Raw genomic sequence first — 23,587 nt, forward strand, 5'->3', positions numbered from 1 at the left:
GAAAAGGAAAATGAGAATAGGTAGGACATGCAAACAAGTACAAAACTGATTTTTGAGAACATTGCTTTTATTTTTACAACACCAGAATACATAAATATATTAACAGAGTAACTTGTAACAACTAGAAATTGTCAAAGATCAGCAACATAACCTTGTGATAGAACATATTAGATTTCACGTTAACATTAAAGATGAGTTATTCCAAACATTAGCACAACAGCAAAGTAATACATAAGTAAAGACATTGACTCTGTAGTAGGTAGAAATTTAATCCTAAACACCCATAAATAAACTTACTAAAAGCTGGCATCTTAACACCAAAACCTTCTTCTCATTGACACTATGTTTTAGTTGAACCATAGAAACATATTCCATTCATGTTTTTGTGTTATTTTTAGTCTATTTGTTATTCAGTCAATCGTGTATTATTTATTCATTCTCAATAGAACTGTATTTCAAGTCACCCACCTCTACCAATATTGTTATTACTGCTAATCTGACCTAACAGCCATACTTAGGCAAAAATCTTCTCATTGGTCTTCTTCTTTTTTTTGTCACAGCCAGTAACAGCTGTCCAACCAGCATCTCTCATTCTTTTCATTGCGGCCAGCTTTAAGGAGTTTCCTGGTGATTTATGAATGAGTGGGCTCTGATTCTGTAAAAATAACACACACATACACACATATAGGGATTTTTAAAAATCAAAGTAAGTATATTATATGCCACTTTGTTGGATCATAAAGGCACATTACCTTTTTGAGAATGTGGAGTTTACATTGTGAATCTGAACTTTTATGTGCAGGTGTATTTGTAAAGGTCTATCAAGACAAGAAACAGAGGAATACACATTAATCTGTCCTAGCGAATTTGCAGAAATGGTAAAATCACATTCACATAACCTGCAAGGTTTATGCCATTATTTTTTTAAATATTAACAAGCCCCCACCCCCCAACCCGAAAAAACAAAAACAAAAAAACATTGCTTACCAAGAGATCATTTTGATCTGAGCTGTCAGACTTGGGGTCAAGTTCAATGGCGCTCTTTCCCCACTGTGCTGACTGTTCAGAAGGGGGAGTCCTTATTCTGTAGGACTATAGGGGAGTAAATGTCAGTGAATATATTCATATTTTTTCAATTTTGGAAAATGTCAGAATGGTATACTATATTACTTTGATCTTTGTTGTTCCAGCAATATGGTTTGTAAGACTTCTTGGGGTTTTCATGTCTTCACTGTTGATGCACTACAATTCAAAGTCAGTGCAATCATTTATCATAAAACTTAAAGTAAATAAAAGCATATCGATACATGAATTATGTTATAATTTATTCTGTCACTATAGCCATTTTATATATCTACTTTATGAATAGGTTAAATTGCAGTCTACCTTGGATTTTGGTGTTCCACATGATGCTCTGATAAATTCAGTAGCAGATTCCTTAACAACAATTCAAACAAAGTTGCTTTAGAAAAAGGCTGTGGTAATAAGGTTACATTGTACTGCTTTGCACTCACACACAAAGTTTTGCAGTCGTTCCCTACAGCTATAGGCAATTATTAGCAGAGTCTTCCATGTGAACTGACTAAGAGTATCTGGCGCCAGTATTCTCAGGCCCTATAAAAGCTGCTAGCTTACTAATCTCTGAGAGATGCTCTTCATGAATTTAAATGTTTTCTCCAATGCGTAACACCCATGCTCATATTCACACTGCTATTCTTGTTAATTGATGGTTTCTAAATAAATCTGTCAACTCTGGTGCATTTTTAGTTCCCATGGCACATTTGAGACCTCATTCAAACATATGAATATATAACTTTTTTTACTCATACACAATAAATACATTTAAAATCTCTTTTCTTTCTCTAAATAAAATCCAGGTGAATAATAAACATTATGAATAGCTATAGGGCTACAAATTGAAAGGCTAAAACACCATGTCCACCAAAAAAAACAAACCAAAAAATGGCAATTAAAATCTTTGCAAATATTATGGAAAAATAATAAATGAATCTATTTGTCCGTTTTGATCCACCAATCACTTAGACCAAATATCGGCTGATCCTGACTCAGCTGAATGTTGTTCTGTTTTTGTCTTTACCTATAACCTGGTACCATGGATTATTTTTCTAATAAATACCAGTTCAGCAAATTCAATTGGGGTTGTATTTATTTTTCATAATACCCAAAACCAAGGATGTACTATATCTGAAGTAGAAAAGGCTATTTTGAGAAATCTGTAGTTATAAAAACCTTAATCATCTGATTTTCTAAGCTTACCTTAAACAAAAATGTCTGAAACAAAACGTGCTTAATCTGTTGAAAACATTTTGGTCGATAAAACTCACATATGTTGTACGAGTGGCCAAACTCTGACCATCTTTGCTGTAGGAGGAAGTTTTCTTGGCCTTGAAGACGTCAAATGTGTGACTCTTTGAAGAGTTCTCTTTTGGAACCTCTGAACTTTTCCCTTGTTTATAGTTTGAGGCAGCTACCTGTACCTGTAAAATTGTACACATACAATTTTGGGTCAACTAAAAGTAATGACAAAGAATGCCATCTAGTGGCAGCCTATGAGCTGCATGCACTGTACCTGTTTGTCGCTCCCTTGTGACAGCAGAGTGCTTTTCACAACAGACATTTCCTGCTTCAGATCACTTGTTTTGTTTCTGAGGTTTTTCTAAATTCAAAGTGTTTGTTACATTGTGAGCTGTCTCTCTCAGAAGTATGACAAACAAACAGCTGTATTCATAAATCCAACATAAACTGATTTAAAGTAGGATATACCTTCTCTCTTGTTTCTGCCTTCAGCTCTTTCTTCAGCCTCTCATTTTCAGACTTATGCTTTGAGAGGTCCAATTCCTGATTTAGAGAAATTTGTGATGCAAATGTTAGGATATGACATATTTTCTGGTCAATCATTATTAGTGCTACTTAGCATGTTTCTTGGTACCAGTGATTTTTCACGAGCAGTCGCCTCCATCTCATTCTTCTTCTTCTCTTCAAGTTCTGCGTCCTTTTCTTGGACCATCCGGTCATACTGGCTCTGGTAGTGACAAGTTGGGTTCATTCCAACACAATATACATGAGACATATTTATCAGACAGCAAAAAGGCCATTATAATAACTTTACCTTATGTTTTTCCATCAGAGTGACCATATCTCCAATCTTATGCTGGCATTTAAGTTCTGTGGCCTCCTTGTTCTTAATGGCTTCTGCTGCTGTTATTCTAAGTTTCTGGACCTATAACACAAATTGGTTCTATTATTGTAAATTCAATTTGAAGGAGGTAAATGTTAATTAAATTGAAATTACAAATTGAAAAGTAAAAAAGTAACCTCTTTCTCAAGTTCTGCTGCAAAAGTCGATTTTGACTCAAGAGCCTTGAGCAGTTTCTCATGTTCTTCTCCTTTGAGTTGTTTAAGGTTCTGGGACTCATTTTGAAGGCTGTTGATCTAAAGATTAAAGCAGCATCTTAATTTTCCAGTCTAATACTGATTAGCTTAAATAGTTCACATACGTATTAACAACTGGAAAATAAAAACACAAAGCAAACCATCCCCATACCGTTGTTTCAAGGTCACTGGATTTTGCAATCTCCTGTGCCATTTGTTTCTTAAGCATTTTATTCTGAAAATATACAAGTGAGGACAATAAATACCATTCCACTCCTTTTATAGCTAGAGTTTCATGGTCATTACAAACCTCTTTCTTGTATTCCTCCTGGGCTTTAAATTTAATTTCATATTGTTTTCTGAGTTTGCACAGCTAAAAAGCAAAGATTTTTTGTTTAGTTCCAGAAAATGATCAATAACAACAGTATTTGCAATTTCACATTTTTCACTCACCTTTGTTTCCACAGCTTTGATCTGTTTTTCTTTTTCTGTGATTTTCACCTGAAGTTGCTCATACTGTTCACACAGAGCATAAAGAAGTCATAATGAACATGTTTAGAATAAGCATCTTTATAAAGCCCTGTTTCTGCTAATAATTTAGTTAAGATGCTTACCTTTTCTTCAATTTGCTTCTGCAGAGTTTCTGTTTGTACACATTTCCCCAGGATTTTGGTTTTGACTGCAGTTAACTCATCTCTATTGCATGGAAAATTAATATTTAAATCTCAAAAACTGTACATTCCAATCAGGAAAAAGTATCTTTAAGCCTCTGAAGTGAATATTCACCGTAAAGTCTTGTTTTCTTCCACCAGCGTTTGAATTTCTCCATCGAGTTTTAATGCCTTCTCCTCACTCACCTGAGTCAAAACAGTTTTCAGAATTTGTGATTCATATAATGAATGAATTAATAATAATACAAATAATAATAAAAATGACAATAATACAATAAAATTCAGACCTTCATGTTTGCCTCAATAGTTTGCACGTTAGATAATCCATTTTCAAACTGCTCTTGAATGGCTGTCTTCTCAGACTGCAGCTCATTAAAGTTTGATAATAACTCTTCATACTTTACTCTTAAAAATGACATAAATAAAAAATGAAACATATTACAACAGCGTAATAAAATATTATATATGCTAATATGATAAAATGGCTGTCTATTAATAACTCACTCATTTTGCAAAATGTCTTTCCTCAGCTGCTCCATCTGAACATTGCATTCCTTATTTTTCTTCATTTCAGTACACAGCTGTTCCTCCAGCACCTGCACTTTGATCTGCAGGTATATTACAGAGAAGCAATGCATTGTATATTTCAACCCAATGAATATATTTTACTACCAAACACATAAACAGCTTTCTCTAGTGGATAAGAGGTGAGGGGATGAGAAACAAAATTAAAAACATGTAAATACCTGAGTCAAAGTGGACTTCTCCTGTAAATGTTCTTTTTCCTTTTCAGCAGCTTCACAAGACTTTTTCAGTGAATCATTTTCAGCAAAAGCATTCTCTGCTTCTTTCTGTATCAGGGAAAAAGGACAAACAATTTTAAGTATCTTTAATAGGCTATCTGATACAGATTGTCTTTTCTTTTTGCATTATGTATCTATTTATCTACTTATATCACCTTAACCAAGTGGATTTCTTCAGTTTTCTTTAAAAGCTCAGCCATGAGTTCCTCCATTTTAGCTTGAGTGAACTGAATTTTAGCCTTCACTGACTCAATGGATTTAGATTTTGTGTCCTAATAACAAGAACACATATTGTTTTGAAGGTATGTAACAGACTTGGGCATGCAAAGACTGGTTTTAGAGAGAAATCGTACACTTTCCCTTCAAATGAACCGTACCAGTTCATCTTTGAGAATTTGGATTAGGCCATCTTTCTTTGTAGCTTGGTCGAAGGTTTCCCCTGTTGAGTAAAATATTTCTTTCGACTTGAAACCACATCACCTAAAAATATCAACACATGTTATCCGGTGGGACTTACCTAAAACTGTGTTTCTCCTTTCAAGTTCAGTGTTGTTTTCTATAAGTTTATCCTCAAGCTCTTTGGCCCTTCAGAAAAGTAAAAACAAGAATATAATGACATGAGGAAACACTGTACTTTATCTAGAAAACACTGTGAATGAAGGAGTTTAATATACCTCTCTTTCTCTAGTGCTAGTGAAGTCTTTAGCTCTTGAATGGTTGATTGAATGCACTCTAGCTCCTCTGCTTGCTGGTTTTTGACTCTGTTGAGCTCCTGTAAACTGAGATCTTTGCTTTGGATGACCTCAGCATACTCTTTTTTACTTTGTTCCAAGGCTGCAGCAGTAGTTTCCTGATTTTTCTTTGTTGGGTTATTAATATTTCAGTTAAAGCATATTGCATGCAACACAAGAGCCCAATTTCAGTACAAAGAAAAGAATCTCAAGATACTCACCTCAGTCTCTCTGCAGCGCTGCTCAGCAATATTCAGTTGTTGAAGAAGAGATTCCTGTTCAGCTTTTGCACTTTTGAGAACTTCAAATTGATGATCTATAAAAGCACATATATAATATTAATATCCCCAAAACAAAGTGTACTAACCTGACCTGAAGTCTGGAAAAGAAATAAAACATTTTCACCTTATACTAAGCACCTTTTCTCATGTTAATGAGCATCTATCCAAATATACTGTCATGACTCTAATACTTCTGCATATTTAATACTGAGTAATATTTAAAAAATGTCTTGTTATGAACACACTGTTTTTATTACCAGTGTAGCAAAGTTTATAAAATCAACATTCACAGCTTATCTTCAGATCTAATTATGATGTTACTTGTTGACTGTTGAAGTTCATTGCAGTGCTTCTGAGTTTCATCGAGGTCCAGCAGGAGTTTCTGTAGTTGGGTTTCCTTATCCTTAAGTTTTAATTGAAGCATGGTTATCTGTAAAGAACATGTCAGTCATTAACGTGTCAAAATTTGTAAAATTTGTGGAAATATATTTCATGCCAAAAGTTCCTCAAATAAACTGATGGAAGGGCTTTTTGCCCCCACCAACCTCTTCCTGTTTTATCTTAAATTCCTGCTGATATTTCTTTTGTAGATGGTCAAATTGCAGTAAGTCTTCTTTGACTGAAAAAACAATAAAACATGCTGTGTTGATGGTCAAAGTGTCACTAATTCATCTAGTTCCACTTAAAGCCTAAATACATTTAAGGCATTTTATTGAGTAAAAGACATAACATTTTGGCGTAATAGCGGCAAGAAGAAATGTATATATATACCTTTCTGCATCTCTTGCTGATCAGTTTCTACTCGGACACGTAGGCTTTCAAATGCGGCAATCATTTTCTAAATGAAAAAGTAATAAACTGGCAATCAAACCTCATCATTTTACAATGTTTTGGTCAACAAAATATAATAAATTAAAAGCTACTACTGGCAAATATTTTGTGGTGTTTTACCTTAACGCTTTCGTTGTTTTCAGTAAGGAGGTGGTGGGTTTCCTCTCTTTCAGCTTCAACTGCAAAACATTCACAGCAATGTACCGTTTATTTCTGCACTTACTAAAGCTGATAAAGAAAAGTATTCTCCAGATCACCAGAATTTTTACTTACATAAATGTATTTTCTCAACTGACGAGTCAAAGGTTTCCTTGAGTATATTGCACAAGTTCCATGTTGAATTGTTTCTGCATTTTAAAAATTGAGTTTTTAGCATTTCACAATTAAAGGAACAAAACAAAGCTAAATGTAATCAGATCATCATATTTATCTTAGTTTCACAAATCACACATACTTGTTTCTCAGTTCTTCATTTTCACTAATCTGCTCCTCCATCTTTATGCTGAGACTTTCATTTCCAAACTGCAGACAGAAAATACATTAAAGAATTCAAAGTTATCTCTTCCTGTTGTAAATGTTGTACATAAGTAGATAGACAGAGATAAGCATAAGATCAAATAAGATCAGTCTGTGGGGTACACACCTGCAACTCCTGAATTGCCTTGCGCTGTGTTTCAATTGTTCTTTTGTTATCTTGGAGCCTTCTTTCCTTTTCCACAGTGTCAGAATAAACTTTAACCTTCCAACACTTAATTTTCTCAACTTCATCAAACAGCTTTGAATAAAGCTGACCAGGATTGCAATTATTCTGGAAAACATCCACAGTTTAGGAAGTAAAATGACACACACAGACATATTCATGCTGCACATTTCTGTGCAATAGAAATATTTACCCCGTCTTTCTCCATTGGTTGCATGAGTTTCATCTTCAGAAAGTCTTTAGTGGGAAACAATAATTAGTTTAATATTTATAGTGCAGTTCTTCTGTTGGAAGTGATAGAACTGGTGTTGTTAAATAACACAAAGACACACAAATACCTTGTTTGGGCGGTTTAGTTGGTGCAACCACGTTTGTATTGGGGGACAGGATGTTTTTCTCTTTGTCAAAGCATTCACTGTAACTCTGGTGGAAAAGAGCAGTAATATTTAATGTCATGTGTGTTAATAATTACTGCCTCATAGAATGCTGCTGACAACGCACATACAATGGTCATTGCTAAGGTTAAATAGTTACTGCTGAGCTAGCATAGTGGTGCTTTGAGTTTTTTCATCATTGCTTAGCTTCTAATTATTAACTAATTATAACTAACTATTTATTGACTTACAGGTTGCAATGCTTTCATGAAATTGCCTCTGTCTTCAACTATTTCTTGAGGTTGAACCGCAGATATTGGTCCGTTATTCACCCTGGGAGGCACCAACAGCTTGAAGCTAAAACGCTGATCTCTCTCCATTCTGGAATAGCCATACAGCAATAACCTAGTTATTTAATAATGCCGTGTTTTAAACCAAGACATCTTTAATAAACACCACAGAAATGCCAGAAGACTACAAATAACTATTATCTTCCCTTTTTACCTAATATTCACAAGTCAAATAACCCTAAACATTAGCTAGTTAGCTAACAGTAATTAGCTTTTTATTTGTGAGTCAACTAGGCTCGCAGACAACAGCTAACAGTTACCTCCGGTATATTAGAGCAGCGTTAATTCCCACAAAATACAAGATAAAAAACCAATAATAATAGTCAGTAGTTTAGAATGTTACTTAATAAACATCAATGTGGTAATTTACTAGGTACTACGTGTAAACTATGACATTTTTTTTAAACGTTACCTGTTAAACTTGGTTAACGGTTATAACGCGACCACCCTGCACGAGGCGAGGAAGGACTCTTGACCAACTGTTTAAGTGAAGACTATTCTTCTGTCGTTCAGGTTTATTTAAATATCATACTTAATTTTTTTATTATCTTATTTTTCTTCTTCTTCTTGATAATAATAAGAATAATAATAATAAGAAGAATAAGAATAAGAATAATAAGAATAATATAAGAATAATGTTTGTGGTAGCAGTGGTATATACACAAAATTAAGTTGTTTTTTGGTGGGCGGATGCTGTGTCCCTTTAATTAATATTTAATGTGTAAAATTGGCAAAATAAAGAAAAATTTTATATTATAAAATGAAAAATGAAGGTAATACGTTATAGTCAAGGGTCTAATTTAGCACAGATATGCAGTTGGAGGTGATATATATCATATAAGAACAGCACTTTGTATCTTTGAAACCATCAATCAGTTTGGTACATAGTGGAGAATATTAATTATTCTCTGAACTCTTGTATCAAAACTGATATGTAAAAAATATTACAAACAAAATAATAATGTAGAATTATTCTTTTTTTTCCTGACGTTAAGATTTAATTTTTAAATAAATTATGTCAGCACATAACAAAAATATCATACCATATTTCTATCTTAGATTCAAGAAAAAACAAGACACAAGACACAGTGGAGTATTGCATCCTTGTTAAACAGCCTTTTATTTGACTTTTTCCACAAAATTCCTTTTTTTGCAGTCAGTGGCATGTTTTCCATCATAAGGCAAACCGCTAAACATCAGAATTATTTTATAATTGGCATAATGCATTATCAACAATGAACCAGAAAAAAATAACATTTAAAAGAATTTAGAATGAGAATGAATGTGCTTATGGAATAAACAAAGTGGCATGGGTGATACTTCTAAAAGTTAAAAAAAATTGCACTTTGCTGTGATGTGCTTGGAAAGCTCATGCTGTCTTATAAATGTCGTGAGAGAGAAGTGAGAAAAGAGAAAGTGTCTCTTAAAAATAAAGCTTTCTACTGGTAACAGCAAACAAACGAGAGCAAAACACTTTCATTATGTGATTGTACATTTCAGAAGGTTAACATGCTAAAGGAAATAAAGTTATAAAGAATGTTATAATGATATTATCAATAAGACAGACGTAATTTAAATTGCTTATTTAATATATTTATGAGGTTTAAGTATAAATATAAGAGGTATATATTTAATGAGGATTGTGTATTTGTGTTTAAAGGACTTTTATAATTGTGGCTATGAGTTCTATGGTGGGCTTCAAAAACAATGCATAATCAAACTGATGAGGAATTAATGCTATTGTTGCCTGTTGAAAAAGCATGTTTCTTTTGATGAAAAATTACCTCACTAAGGACAATAAATTGACCCATGTTGTAAATTGACTTGATGCAGGACTTTATACAGTGTCCTCTGTATTCCTAGCTTCTGCCACCTCTTTGGCAGCATTGTCCCTGTTGGACTTTTGTTCTCCAACTCCCACCACTCCTCTCCTCTCCTCCTTTTTTTTCTCTTTGTCCAGCAGCCGATAGTTCAGCCCCATTCCTGCAAACAGGAAGACACTAGCAACTATGAGGATGATCCCACAGCCCTGGTAGGTGTACTTGTAATCATGGTAGACATCTTTGAACTTCCCTGTGAAGACAAAACGACATCATACAGGATCATCTGTTTCTGTGCATAAACTGTATATAAAAAATGTAAGTCTTGGTTTGTGCACTCACATTCAGAATTGTTCAGATGGATATTTTAGCTGTTACCCTTTGTGTGTTTTGATAGTAGTGCAAGGGCTGGTACTGACTGAAAAACTACAGACCCTACATGCTCATGGCTTTTCACTTACAAGGTACTACACTCAATGACATAATGTGCGATAGTCTATTCTAGTGGAACAGTGTAAGGGTCTATGTGTTGCCCCTGTGATGGGCTTGTAACTTGTCTGGGGAGACCACACCTCACGCCCAGTGACAGCTGGAATGGATGGATGGATAATCTAGCAGTCTAAATCAAAATTACAAAATGAAGACAATATTGTGTTGTGTAACAGCTGAAACTAGAGATTGAGACCATAAACCTATAAGCGAAGTCTTTACTGAAGTAAAAGATTGAGTGACCAACAAGGCCATTTTTTTATACAGTTGCACTTCTTATTGAGACTCAAGGAGTGCCCTCTGCTAGCCAGTTAAAAAATAAAATTAAGCACTTATGTAGTGGCTTAACAATCCACTGTATAACTTATATATACAAGTGTATTAGTATAGTAAGTAGTTATAGTAAGTATATAAGTATATAGTAAGTAGTTATTATCATTAGTGGGGTACTCACCAAGTAACGGCGGACCTAATAATACAGGACCGCACTCAACAATAGTGACAAGCCCAACAGCACTGGAGAAACGCTGCGCTCCGACTAGGTCCATTAACGTCTCGAACAGCACTGCACTCAGCCAGCCAAAAGCAAACCCAAAGAAGATGGCATAAATGGTAAAGCCTGTATAATCTTCTGATATTGGAGCTAGGACATGACACACGCCGTTGTACAGTACTGAAGCAGCAAAGAAGTACTGTATCCTGGAACGGACCCACTTGGTATTGGCCACCATGCCCATTGAGGGTCGGGCAAACATGTCAACAAAAGCGAGGATAGACAGTAAAAAAGCTGCCTTCTCTTTGGCAATGTTTTTACTCTTGGCATAATTAGAGAGGAACACCAGCGGTGCAAAGAGGCCAAAAAACATGACAATATTTCCCACTATGTAGAGCAAAAAGCCACGGTGCTTGAACAAAGTGAGGTCGATAAAGCTGTTAATGGTCTGCAACACAGTCTTCCTCTCTGTGGTCTTCTCTGCAGGCTTGGGTTTTGGTCCTATAGGTCGCATGAGGGAACCTGCAACACAGCAGTTGAAAAGCAGGCCACCCAGGATCAGAAAACTTCCTCTCCAGCCAAACTGATCAAAGAGCCAAGTATTAATAGGAGCTAGGGTAGAAAGAAAGACAGGACTTCCAGCCATGGCAAGCCCATTAGCAATAGGTCGCTTGTTGTAGAAGTACTTTCCAATCATTGTGAGAGCAGGGTTAAGGTTGAAGGACAATCCCAGACCTGAAAGATTCAGTAAAAATATGTATAAAAATGAGCATGAAACAGTGTTTGAAAAAACAACAGTGCACGAAAAAAATAAGTTAGTAACAAACAAACTTGAAAATGTTAAAAACTAGGTACCTCCAAGAACACCTATGCAAAAGTACAGTGCTTGAACAGATTCACAGAAAGAAGCAGCAATGAGGCCCAATCCTGACAGGCATCCTCCAGCCATCATAACGGGACGACTCCCATATTTGTTAACCAGGATGCTGCTGATTGGACCTGCATCAAAAGAAACAAAGAACAAATATAGTAAATATATAAATATAGCATATATATCATGTCGCTACATGTTTTTCATCTATTCAAAGGCACAATTCTAATTTTAACCACCAGAGGGCTCTAGTGCCACAGCTGTGTCTCAGCAAATTCAAACAACTTCAGCAATCAGTTTTGTCAGTGCTGCACTGCAGTAGATGTGCTCCCAAGCCATTAATAATGCGATCTGTCAGAAAAACCACAAAAGCTGCAATGAAATAATCATTTATTTGATCCAGATATTCATAAAAATTGACAGAAGAATAATTTGTTTTGGAGCTCTTTTTAATGTACTCCAAACACAATTGAAATGATCATTAGAAATATCTCAGCTCAGACAAGCGGGTGGGGGTATTTGTGTGAGTGTACTGGGGTGATTTTCTCACTGGTGTGTACATTGGGGTTAAAATAACACTGAATCTTCTGTTATATATATAAATATATATATAACATATATAAATATTAGATTTTGATACTGGCTATAGAGAAAGAAAGACTGACTGTGCAAACAGTAACCAGCTTATTAAGATTCATGCATACTGGATTCAAAATCAGCTCAGGAAAATTGCTATGACTAGTAGACAAATGACTAAAATGCACTGAGGGCTCGGGTCGCAAAACACCATCTCCATCTAAGACATGTAACAACCAGCCTAAATGAGTATGAGGATCCACATGGAAGACACTTCTGCCTTCCTGCCAAATCTCTGCACTAGCCAATGAACCCAAATGGAAACTGACAGTTTTTGTTTAGAGGTTGTCCAGACTCATTTGCCAGCACGGTGCAAGACAAAGGGTTTTTAAATTGTAATGCAGGCAGTCTCCTCACAAACAATGAGTTCTTTCCTTCTGCGTTGCAGGGTGGGTTGCTTATGATAAAAAGGTTGGAGACAAACCAATGTAGAATATTATGAATATAATGAATCAAAAATTGAAGGAGTACAGAGGTACGCAACAGTGGGCTGTTAATGAACTTCTCCTGCTGATGTGTTCTGAATGTTTAACATAGAGATGGCAAGAGGCTCAGCTGTCATCTGCTCACGGCGCTGACAAACATTGCCTTGCTTATTCTCTGTTCTCAATTACTATGCGTAGCTTGCCTTCATCTGTGTATATTTACATCAAACATTTGCATTAATTGAGGGAGTTACACATATCCACGTATACTAAGACACTGCAGCTCATAACTTGTTAGGGCATGTGAGGCTCTAAGAGCCAAGTGAAACAAAAAGAAGTGATTAACAAACATCCACTTTGGTCCATTATGTGTTACAAATAAAAAGCAACACCATGGTAAAGATTGGTGATTGGCAAGTTGAGAACAATCAGTTACTGTTACAGTAACCTTAAACCATTGTTCCTGCATGCCTGAATGTCACTCTCCAGAAGCAGCTGCTTGTTAAGTGTTGCTGAACAATAAGCAGCATTGATTTCTTCCACGGGGAACACGATACTTCTGTTGTACAGTAATGAGGACTTAACTTGAATGTGAAGTTTTTGTTCGCCTTAGGAACTTAATACTCAGAGTAAATAACAGACATGTGGCACCTTGGTTTCTTGGGATGCTTTCACCTGGGATGTTTTGATGCAATATGTTCACCATTATGCACACAGTGTAATGCTAGCTGAGTGAGGCCATATTTCCTATTTTATTTTACTGCTAGCAAATCTTACAAACAATTTTACACATAGCCCCATGTATAAAATTTGACTGACAGTGTATTTTATATGGAGCTACACTTCCCACTTCACACATTAGTTTGGAACACTAAAGCAGCTTTCCCGAAGCTTCCTTGAGACTAGATGCCTAAGTCATCATTTTTCCAGTTCATCACACACTAGAGCAAAGAGAACAGCAGTGTTTTGATTTGAGAGGAGATGGCCTTTTGGGACAAGAAGGACTTCTTTGAACTCTGATCTCTCTCTGTTTATTTATCGTGAGCTTGAAAAGGGCTTTATCGTCATCTGATTGACCAGCCCAGAGTGACATCATGAAGTGTCTCATTCATCTCATCAGTGCAAGAACACAAACAAAACCCCTGGTGGTCTTCCAGTCTCAAAGCACAAGAGAAAAGAATGGGTAGGTGTGCAAGGCTTAAACTCATTCATATGCTCCAGAGACAGATAATGTTGCAACAGCATTTCAATGGAACACTTGAACTTTTGTTTTGCCAGTTTAATTTTTTCAGCACAGTAATTATGATTATGTGTGATCTCTCTGTGACTGAAAAGCTACACAGTAAGCCTGTATTTCATCAAAAATAAATGATTTTTTTTTTTATTTGGAACAGAACACTAAAGGAATAAATGTAGTATGTTCATGCTAAGAGCTGGGTATTGATTTCAGCTGCTTGTCTTGGATGGTACTGTAGCTCACCTCCGCCGTACGTGACGGCTAACATGATGGAGGAGATCCAGGACACCTGGCTACTTGTCACATTGAAGATCACCTCAATCTCTTTGAAGAAGACAGTGATGGACTTGGGAAATGCGTAGGAGAAGCCAATAGAGATGAAGGCTCCAATCACCACCATCCATCCCCAGCCACCCTCAGGTGGTGTGTAGCCTTGAGGACCACCGACGGCTGGTGGCATTGTTCTTCGCAAATCTCCTCTTAAAACTCAAGAAATTTTACAGATACAATGACTGTTTAGGAGAGAACAAAGTGACAGAGAAAGTCCTTTGATTAGTTGCTTGTAATTCTTAAAACAGTTTAACAAAATTATATTTGTGTTTATGAATTAGAATACAGAAGACCTTTGGCAAACAAGCTGAAAAAACTTTATTTCGTTAAGTGCTTAATAAATATTCAACCCATCAATAAACATAGAAAATTACAAAACATTTTTCCGTTTCATACAGCTGCACAGTCATTTGTGATACTTTGTTCAATTTATTGTCCTCTTTTACTTGAACTTGATATTTTGTCCTCAGCTTTGAAACATTTGACATCAATAAAACATTCTTATATCAGTTTGGTGACTAGAAAGCATCAGCAATAGATCAACTTTATATTCAAGTTGATCTTAACCAGTATGACCTTGCAAACAGAACTCAGATTTGATGTTTTCAGTATTTCCAAACACCAGCAGTGGTTTTGTTTCTGGCTCACCTCTCTTGTTTAGTAATATTGTTAGTACATTTTACTTTGGCATTGCCTATCATGGCAGTTTTTGAAGAAGGAAAATCAAACTAACAAATTTTCTACCAGAGGCGTAATTTTCACATTTTCACACTGTGTTTATCAAATAAACATTTGCTTTTATTTTTTTTAACCTTCAGTAAGTTGATGTTACTTTTTTTTTAGTTTTTAGAAAACTAGAAAAAATACACATCAGGTACTGTCTCACAGTCTTGATTTTAATTTTCCTTTTTCCAAAATGTTTTCACGCATTTCATGCTCCTTGGTCTCAGCGCTAACTAGGCTTTTCTATTCTTTGGAAGCCCTTTTGGCCATTTCAGCCCTTTTGGCCACTTCACCATATAGCTTTGTCATGCATTATACAGTACGAACCTTCTATACCGACCTATAACTTCTGAGTAACCCTGCTTTGACGATACCACATGTGTATATGAAAAGATTCATTATGTTGCAAAAGCATTTCCCCAACTTTAATATCTATGTTCAAGATTAAACATGGCATTTCTGGCCTTGCTTTGCTTTGAATTGATCTCTGCATGCATTTACTAAACTCCCACCCGCTGATCTCACACAGTTTCACTTTAGAAATGATGAATACGAGTCCATCTGCAGAGTCAAACAACTTACTGTATTGTTTACACAGGGGAGACTATCCAGAGAGAACATCGATCAGACCACGAACACAGGTTGAATTCACACTGCTCAATAGCTCAGGGCTACGCTCTGGAATGGCTGATGATGTAGCGTTTTTCAGCCAAGGAGGACTTGATTTGGTTGATGAATTGGGTTAGGACTCTGAAAACTTATTGGATAAACCAGTTGTGTGCAGCACGTAGTGAATATTTAATGTTTTAAAGAACTTTTGTTATTGAGCTGGGATTTTAGCATCTGCTGTGCAGCTGTAAATGTGCCTCCTTCTTTATCTTGCAGCAGCAATACACTGAGAGAAATAAGAACTTACACTGCCACTAAATCAAATCAGTTTTGCATATCAAAGAAATAAGTTGTGTGTGTGACATTATTGGTTATCACTAACAAGGAGTATTTGTTTTTTTTATGCAAGTAAAAATGCTAAATGACTGTTGTTTTTGAGGAACATTAAATTGGTCCATCAGCCAACTGCACTGTGTCTGTACTTTTCATACTTCAATGTTCTGGCCGACTTGTCAACCAGTGAGCATTCATTTATGTTTAGAAACATGCAATTGGGATTTTGGGAGGGCTGCATGGAAAAACTTTTGTGCTGAAAAGCTTATCCATAGACTCTGCACTGACAAATACATACACAAACTGACACAAACATGGAAACAAAAAGGTGTCCTAACTGCAGCTCTGTACTCTGATGATGTTCTCTGCAACCAGCATTAGAAAATGTAACTGTATTAGTTTTCTACTCAAAATAGATATATATTTTGTCATAGTTTCTTTTCTTTTTTAATGTGTTGCTTCCAGTTTAATCTTGTGTTTTCATATCCATAGAAAGTTCAGTGTTGTTTGATGTTACCTGTCCATTGGTTAGCTTCATATCAAAGTTAATCATGTTTTACCAATAACATCGTGACAGCCCAAAGATTTTTCCATGAAGTGACCACAATACAGCAATATTATTTTACAAAGCCTAAATGTCTAAGTTTGCACCACATTTTTTATTGGCCTTTCTTAATAAATGCTACTTTAAAAATCAATGTTGTTCAACACACTGTAGGTAACAATAATTTGAGTTAGTTTAGGTTAAGTGTAAAAGTTTTTTAAAAAAGGTTTTAACCTTTAATCGATCAAGGAGCCTTCTCCTTTTGGAAACTATGAAATTACGAGAAAAGGGAATGAAAAGATTGAATGAAGTCTAGACTCTTCAACAGGATAATAAGCCGGGAAATGTTGTTACAACAGAAACAGGGCTATCTGTACTTTTAAAGAATAAAAATTCAGCAGTTGACATTAAATGATAAATGGAGGAACAAGTTAAGACAGACAGGACCCCAGGATAGAATAGTAAATCTGCAGAAATAATGAATAAAACAGATAAGTTCTCACTAAGGATTGACTGCCTGTCTCTAAAATAAAGAGCAAAATATCAAATAATTCAGTAAAAACTGCCGAGAGTCAATTCATTCAAGCCAGGAAGGAGTAGACAAACATGCAGAGGTATAAAAACAAACTCCCCTCACGCTGTAAAGGTCTAAATAAAGTAGCCAAAGTGGGCGGCCTGAAAGTGCCACTTGACAACACACATACCAGCACAAAGCAGGGTGGGCTCAGCAGAGGACATCAGCAGATATACAAAAGGATTTGGTGCCCGTGCTTAAAGATGTGAGGCTCAACTGATTTAATTTGAATTCATAAGATTAAGTTTGGTAAATGTATCTCCTTTTCTTAGTAATTAATTTTAGTCTCAACTCTATGTACCCATATGTTGCCTGAATTAAATTGTCAAACTAAGAATAATGAAAATAAAAAAGAAATTACCTTTAATAATGTTGAGAAACCACGCAATTTTAAATTTGTGCCAAATTGGGCTCTTTTGCGGAAGACTTTTCATTCATTCTGCCCGCTTCAGGCCTTTTCTGACCCCAGCTTTCTAGAACCAATTTTAGACAGAAATGAATTTGTCTGTTTAATTATAGATGAGAATAATGTGTTAAATATTTGCTCAGGGAAATTGCATTCTCACATAATAAGTATTGTTATAACACTAACAAAGCAATCCATTTTTTATGAATATCCAACTGGAAACAGACTAGTTCTTGAAGTAATTATTTTAAAAATGATGTCTGGCAAATATTATATGTATATCAAGGATCTTACCTTAGCAGGAGCTCTTGAACAGGGACAGATGAGCTCTGCAGATAAAGTCTCTGAGGGACGTTAACACAGTGCAGACATCACAGAATCGGACTGAGTGGCTTTGGATATATATTAAAAAAATACAAAAAAGAAACACTACATTTGTTTCACAGACTGTCCACAAAAAATCAGTGGGTCGGTGCCAGGCTACAAGTTTCAACAGTGTCACTGTTTCCTCTGAATAAAGTAGAGTTCATTCAGTGCCCAGATCAAACAGCTGGACAATCTGGACACAACGGTGCTAAATGGTGAGGCCAGTCAAGATCTTATTGGCTATGCAACACGTAGAGCCATGCCCCTACGGTGCTTTCTCCACCCCTCTGTCATGTGCTGAGCTGACACACAAGGTCAGACTAAGGCCCTGCATACTGCACTCTATAGTATCCATGACTGTATGTGCTCCAAGAGGATATAATAATGCCTGCGCTCCAGAAGATTAGATGCTGTTATCAGTGCCATTCACTTGAATTTTATAGGAAATCAATTTTACAAATATGAAGGACATTGTTTATTCAGCCACCTGAAAGAAAGACTTTTGTGTCATTCCTTGTTGAGCCTTTCTCCCAGATTCCCTGAGGAACTATTTATAAGTCTGTATCAGGGCTTGGGACAGGAAAGGCCTGAGTACACTGGGTTACTGAAACAGCATGTGCTTCCAAAATGCCTTCAAATTCTTGACACCCTTGAAACATTATTTCTTATTGTTAACTTGCTTTGTGTAGTTCACCTCATTTTTCATCCTCCAATGCTTTTTATTGCTTTTCAAACAGAGGATGCAATAGAGCAACACCTACAATTCAGTGTTTTCTCCTGGGCTGGTATTTATTCACAGGAGCAGAGTGTGAGGAATAGAAATGGATTTGGGGACAAAGGCATTCAAATTTGTATCTGCTAGTTCCGTTCAAAGGCTGAATACACAGTTCTTAACAGAGGAACTTTTTCTTTAACATTTAAGTGCATCCTTTCACTTTGAGCCATGCACATGGCATTACTTGAACAATGTACAATTAAGTTTTTGTTCCCACATGAAGTTTAATAGAGGAGTTTTTACTTTTTCAGAGAAACATCTCACAATAAACTGGCACATAGCATATCATCATTGCCATCATATGAGAAATAAAAAAAAAAAAATCAAACAAACGTTTCGTTTCTCTACAAGACTGATATATTGTTTTTTCTTGCTTTAAAAAATATACCTCAACAGCTTCTTAATAAATGATGAATGATTTTGTTATACTTTCATGGTCATCATGGAATTAAATAATAAGGACTGAATAACACTGGCATCAATTCAAAATGTGTTATGACCACATCTCTACAACACTCATGACATTTCCAGCTTTAATTGCTCCTTTTGAACAATGTCATTTAGCACCACATAGTAGGATAAAGGAGGAAATGTTGAAAATCACCGTATATGACTTGAATTAGCCCCCTCAGGGGTGTTAGCATGCCTATTTTACTTGCTTTTTCTGCCTTCAGTCCAAAAAGGACTCAAGTGATTCTGTCAGATTAAACCACAACATGCTCCTCTCTTGTTGCTTTGACTGTATCTTTTATGTGACCTGCAATAGCCTGTACAATTTCTATGTCTCCTTATGGAGTCCCTCCAAAGAAATAATAGGATTCTCTGTCAAGTACAGAACCTGCCGCCTTTATCAGCATAATCACTCTCAGAGAGCCAACTCTCAACTCAAAGGCTCAGGAACAATGACGTCACACTGTCTTCTATTTCATCCTAGAATATCTGGTTATCTGTGTCTACGTGTCAGACCTGACGTTGCCTTGGGAGTTAATTGTTCTAATCCTATTGTATAAACAGGCAGAAGCAGAGAGGTTTCTGAGCATGACGAGGGGTTTATGTTTACTAAGCTGGCTGCAGGTTATACAGAATGGAAAGCGCAGTCGTGTAAAACAAACAACATTTCAGTTTCAACAGTAAAGTACAGTGTGTTTGCACTCTTAGGTAATAATAATAGCAATTTCAGCCAAGTACAGTAAAACTGACTAGCATGCTGATATTGTTGAGTGTGGTCAACGATGAATTTAAACTCTGCTTAATTTATATAACTTTTTTTCACATGCTTGAGTAACTGACGCATGAAGTGAAGCATGATCCCCTGAGTTAAAAAAAATTCTTTACTTTGTGTTAACGGAATGATTGATAGATTTAATAATAATAATAATAATAATAATAATAATAATAATATATAAACCTTGTATAATGTATAATTCTTTTATGAGCTGTTTTGTTGTAAGTCATAATTCTTCCACACTGTTTAGCAGAAAAAAATGTCTGAGGCCACTCTTGGGTTTAGAGAGCACTACAGTAAAATACCTTATTCATTGTCAAAGGGATTAGAATTGATTAGCTCAGCTATGTGAGACACAGCCTATATAGAGTTTTTATAAGCTGTAGTAAGAGCACTATATGTTCTCATTTGAACAAGGGCACTCTCAGACAACATACACTGGCATTGTGCTTTGTTCATTGCTGTGACTGATTCCCAAGACACTGCCTGGTCTGCAGTGTTTTCTGTAACCCTTACCTTAAGAAGTGTAACATGTAACTCAAATGGTAAAAAAAAAAAAATCTTTTTCTACATAATTAAAAAACCACTTGTACTATACAGTTGATTATTTTGGAAGAAAAAATATAAAAGATACAAAAGATCTGTAGGTAAAAAAAACTTTTTTATTGATTTGTCTCCATCAGTTTCTGGTACAAATATTAGTGTGCTCCATTTCTGATTCAGTATACTGGCTTGTACTGCTCAGACCAGTATATAGTGGAATGTTACCATGGCCCACAACAGCTACATAACTAGGATGGAAAAATAACTGCTAGTACTTGCAACAATATTATGAAATTTTCTCTTAATTTGTATATACTTCTTTTCAAAGTTTAAAGACAAAAATGAAAAAGCTTCACTAGTCAACTACATTTTGTATGTCTACAGTGCATTTCTTGGTTCATATCCTGGATAATGATTACAATAGCTACCACACTCGCAGTCACACACAGTTGTTTCTAGATACACCTGACTGCATTAATGTCATAACATTATTTAATCTTTCTCATTTGTACTAAATTGTGCGGCTAAGCTCAAGCCTGACTGTGCATCCTAATGTGAACAAATAGACCAATAACCATGTCTGTGCCAGAGCTCCTGCATCCTACAGATATTATATTAAATTACAAAAAAGGTCTTTGGTTTGTATTTGAATACTTTGTTACACACTTCTGAGATGCACAGTGTAGCAAAACACACCAAAGACTGGTAAAATGATTAGAAGCTACAAGTCTGAAGTAGATTCTGATAAACTAGAAAAACAAAAAGTCACATGAACTTTGTTTTGATCTTGGTTGGTTTACAAGATTCCTTTCCTCTCATCAAACACAAACACCTGTACACACTCACACTCATACAGTATATTGTCTCCTATGGCGTACTTCAAGTACTCCTTTGTGGACACATATATCCGGCTATACAATACTTCCTGAGATTAAGACTTTGGACCATTCTGTACATGTGGCGTGTACATGTTTGCTAGCTACATTCTCACTTTCATTTTAAATTAAGATCTGACAAGCACTTTTTTTCCATACTCTAGATACACATTTCACTTCAAATTAAAGTATTCCTTTGGGACAAAGTGCTATATGTCGAGGTCTATCAGTTGTGTTTCCTGGATTTTCTCCCTCTGTAATTAAAATAATTAAAAAAGCCCATTGATCACACCCACACTTGCTTGTTCACTATCATGCTTTTGACAGGCTTTTTAAAATATCACTGACAACAGCTGTTAATCAGTGAAATACTGTGAAATCATATTTAAAAATGTGCAGTCCCATATACTCCCAACTCTTGAGCCACGATCTGCTCAAGAGTTGGGAGTTCGCCTTGTAATCGGAAGGTTGCCGGTTCGAGCCCTGGCTCTGACAGTCTCGGTCGTTGTGTCGTTGGGCAAGACACTTCACCCGTTGTCTACTGGTGGTGGTCAGAGGGCCCGGTGGCGCCAGTGTCTGGCAGCCTTGCCTCTGTCAGTACGCCCCAGGGTGGCTGTGGCTACAATGTAGCTTGCCATCACCAGTGTGTGAATATGTGTGTGTGGATGGGTGGATGACAGGTTGTGTAAAGCGCTTTGGGGTCCTTAGGGACTAGAAAAGCGCTATACAAATACAGGCCAATTTGAAGAAAAACCCAGTTATGTAAACATTTCTCTATAGTGCTATTAGAAGTTTTTTGTGAGCTTCAGAGTATAGTCTCAGTCTATTGATCATATGTATATAAAAAATTGACTCCATATTTTCACCTGTATATGCAAAAGTCTGATGTGATTTATATGGTGTATTGTTTGCATTGAGATTGATAATGATCAATGAACAATAAGAGTGTTTGATATAGTCTAGGATAACGTGAGAACACATCCATACAGCTATATGTATTTGGTGTGTATGTATATACAAAATGTATTCCCAAAGAAATCCCAGCCTAGTAGACATGTGGGTGAATGTCTTCTTGGCTTGATAGAGTGCACAGATAGTTATGCAAATAAACAAGAAAGATCAAATACATTAAAGACTAAAAATGTGTATTTCTAATCTAAATCCTACTAGAGTTATTAAAAATGGTTGCTCCATATCACTGTTTTATCTTAAAGTTTCCTCTTATACTTTCTCTAATGTTTTTGATCCATAACTGATTTCCTTCAGCCATAATAACCTAATTTTCTTGTGGGGAAAAATGGTTTATTAGAGCACAAAGAGAGAAAAAAAACAAGTTTGTATGAGTTATATCAGGTTTCTTTGGAATGTCTTTCTTCTTATGGTGGTGATTTCACACAGATCAAACATTCAGCACTGTAGGTTTCTGTGTAAACAGATAAAGTACCTATGGTGTGGCATGTTCCTTCATTGCAGGGGTCCCATTGTTTGATGAAGCAGTACTTTAGGAAGTGATGTGAGAACCCCTGGGATAGACAAGGAGGGACAGCAACAAAGTCCCTTTTGATTCTTGTTTCCTGGTGCTTGTTTTGCTTACAGCTAAATTATTGGGATTTGTCTTTGAACAATAACATGTCCTAGGTCTGTCTTCGTATATCAATTTAAAGGAAAAACTTGAGAAAAAAAGCCATGTTTCCCTTTTACAAGCAACAAGCTGTGCTGAGAAGTAAACGTTCCTTTGTTGCATTTGAATTGACAGATTTATCATTATGTTCTAACTGTCACTTATGGTCGCAGAATAGCATGATACATCATTTTTGCGTTAATGTATGAACAAATGCTACAAAAACACTGCTTCTCTCGCAAACACTTATAATGGACCATGCACAACTGAAGCTTTAAAATGATATCACTATTATATCTGTAGAATATTAAAAACAAAAAACAAAACAACTCTGCACTACTTTTGATTGGAAAATGGACTGCTGCTACATGATTTGAACAGAAATCATTGTCACTCCATCATCACCCCATAAACCCTGTTGCTGCTGATTTTCAGTACAGTTCTTGTGTAATTTTATATACCTCAAACTTTTCTCCCCCTTTTCCTTAAAATGGGTTCCGAGACAATTTCTTTTGTTTCCTATTTTTTTTAAAAGACATAACTGTCAGATAAAGTTCA

General features: G+C 35.8%; 2 protein-coding genes and 1 long non-coding RNA gene across 7 annotated transcripts; 1 reads left to right on the forward strand and 2 right to left on the reverse strand.

Annotated features, from left to right (window-relative positions):
* Window positions 1-49: 49 nt before the first annotated feature.
* Window positions 50-8,661, reverse strand: sycp1 (synaptonemal complex protein 1). 2 transcript variants are annotated; one of them, XM_005942957.2, is made up of 35 exons: window positions 8,547-8,661; window positions 8,036-8,165; window positions 7,749-7,833; window positions 7,604-7,647; window positions 7,354-7,518; window positions 7,165-7,232; window positions 6,984-7,057; window positions 6,831-6,889; window positions 6,651-6,717; window positions 6,425-6,498; window positions 6,201-6,309; window positions 5,820-5,914; window positions 5,542-5,726; window positions 5,385-5,452; window positions 5,245-5,306; window positions 5,023-5,139; window positions 4,811-4,915; window positions 4,569-4,672; window positions 4,352-4,469; window positions 4,180-4,250; window positions 4,008-4,089; window positions 3,847-3,909; window positions 3,704-3,766; window positions 3,566-3,628; window positions 3,337-3,453; window positions 3,131-3,241; window positions 2,951-3,043; window positions 2,785-2,859; window positions 2,591-2,677; window positions 2,346-2,498; window positions 1,387-1,437; window positions 1,171-1,242; window positions 988-1,092; window positions 753-818; window positions 50-655 (listed from the first exon to the last, which is right to left on the reverse strand). In XM_005942957.2, the coding sequence occupies exons 2-35, from the start codon at window positions 8,162-8,164 to the stop codon at window positions 515-517; spliced, it is 3,141 nt and encodes a 1,046-aa protein (XP_005943019.1). In that variant the 5' UTR covers window position 8,165; window positions 8,547-8,661; the 3' UTR covers window positions 50-514. The 2 variants fall into 2 exon arrangements, with proteins under 2 accessions (XP_005943019.1, XP_005943020.1); XM_005942958.3 differs by having other exon boundaries at window positions 8,395-8,551.
* Window positions 7,961-14,628, forward strand: LOC102288738. 4 transcript variants are annotated; one of them, XR_001337035.2, is made up of 5 exons: window positions 7,961-8,647; window positions 10,095-10,166; window positions 10,352-10,418; window positions 13,914-14,051; window positions 14,344-14,628. It is a non-coding gene; the product is annotated as an uncharacterized LOC102288738 (long non-coding RNA). The 4 variants fall into 4 exon arrangements; XR_317094.3 differs by having other exon boundaries at window positions 7,963-8,647; window positions 10,098-10,166; XR_001337036.2 differs by lacking the exon at window positions 7,961-8,647 and having other exon boundaries at window positions 10,079-10,166; window positions 14,319-14,432.
* slc16a1a (solute carrier family 16 member 1a) lies at window positions 9,232-14,565 on the reverse strand. The gene is made up of 4 exons (XM_014340298.2): window positions 14,349-14,565; window positions 11,792-11,935; window positions 10,898-11,671; window positions 9,232-10,207 (listed from the first exon to the last, which is right to left on the reverse strand). The coding sequence occupies exons 1-4, from the start codon at window positions 14,563-14,565 to the stop codon at window positions 9,972-9,974; spliced, it is 1,371 nt and encodes a 456-aa protein (XP_014195784.1). The 3' UTR covers window positions 9,232-9,971.
* Window positions 14,629-23,587: the final 8,959 nt, after the last annotated feature.

Source organism: Haplochromis burtoni, unplaced genomic scaffold (genome assembly GCF_018398535.1).
Source record: "Haplochromis burtoni strain Fernald_Lab_line unplaced genomic scaffold, NCSU_Asbu1 Contig_353, whole genome shotgun sequence".
NCBI classification, from domain to species: Eukaryota; Metazoa; Chordata; class Actinopteri; order Cichliformes; family Cichlidae; genus Haplochromis; species Haplochromis burtoni.

What these genes read in the sequence shown, in the direction of transcription:
- slc16a1a (XM_014340298.2), bottom strand. Translation starts at nt 14,565, where the DNA reads ATGCCACCAGCCGTCGGTGGTCCTCAAGGCTACACACCACCTGAGGGT. An exon ending in AGCCGTCACGTACGGCGGAG is followed by an intron (nt 11,936 to 14,348) that starts GTGAGCTACAGT and finishes CTTTTGATGCAG; the next exon opens with GTCCAATCAGCAGCATCCTG. An exon ending in ATTAGGTCCGCCGTTACTTG is followed by an intron (nt 10,208 to 10,897) that starts GTGAGTACCCCA and finishes TTGTCTTCACAG; the next exon opens with GGAAGTTCAAAGATGTCTAC.
- sycp1 (XM_005942957.2), bottom strand. Translation starts at nt 8,164, where the DNA reads ATGGAGAGAGATCAGCGTTTTAGCTTCAAGCTGTTGGTGCCTCCCAGG. An exon ending in AAAACAACGAAAGCGTTAAG is followed by an intron (nt 6,718 to 6,830) that starts GTAAAACACCAC and finishes TTTTTCATTTAG; the next exon opens with AAAATGATTGCCGCATTTGA. An exon ending in GTGGAACACCAAAATCCAAG is followed by an intron (nt 1,243 to 1,386) that starts GTAGACTGCAAT and finishes TTTGAATTGTAG; the next exon opens with TGCATCAACAGTGAAGACAT.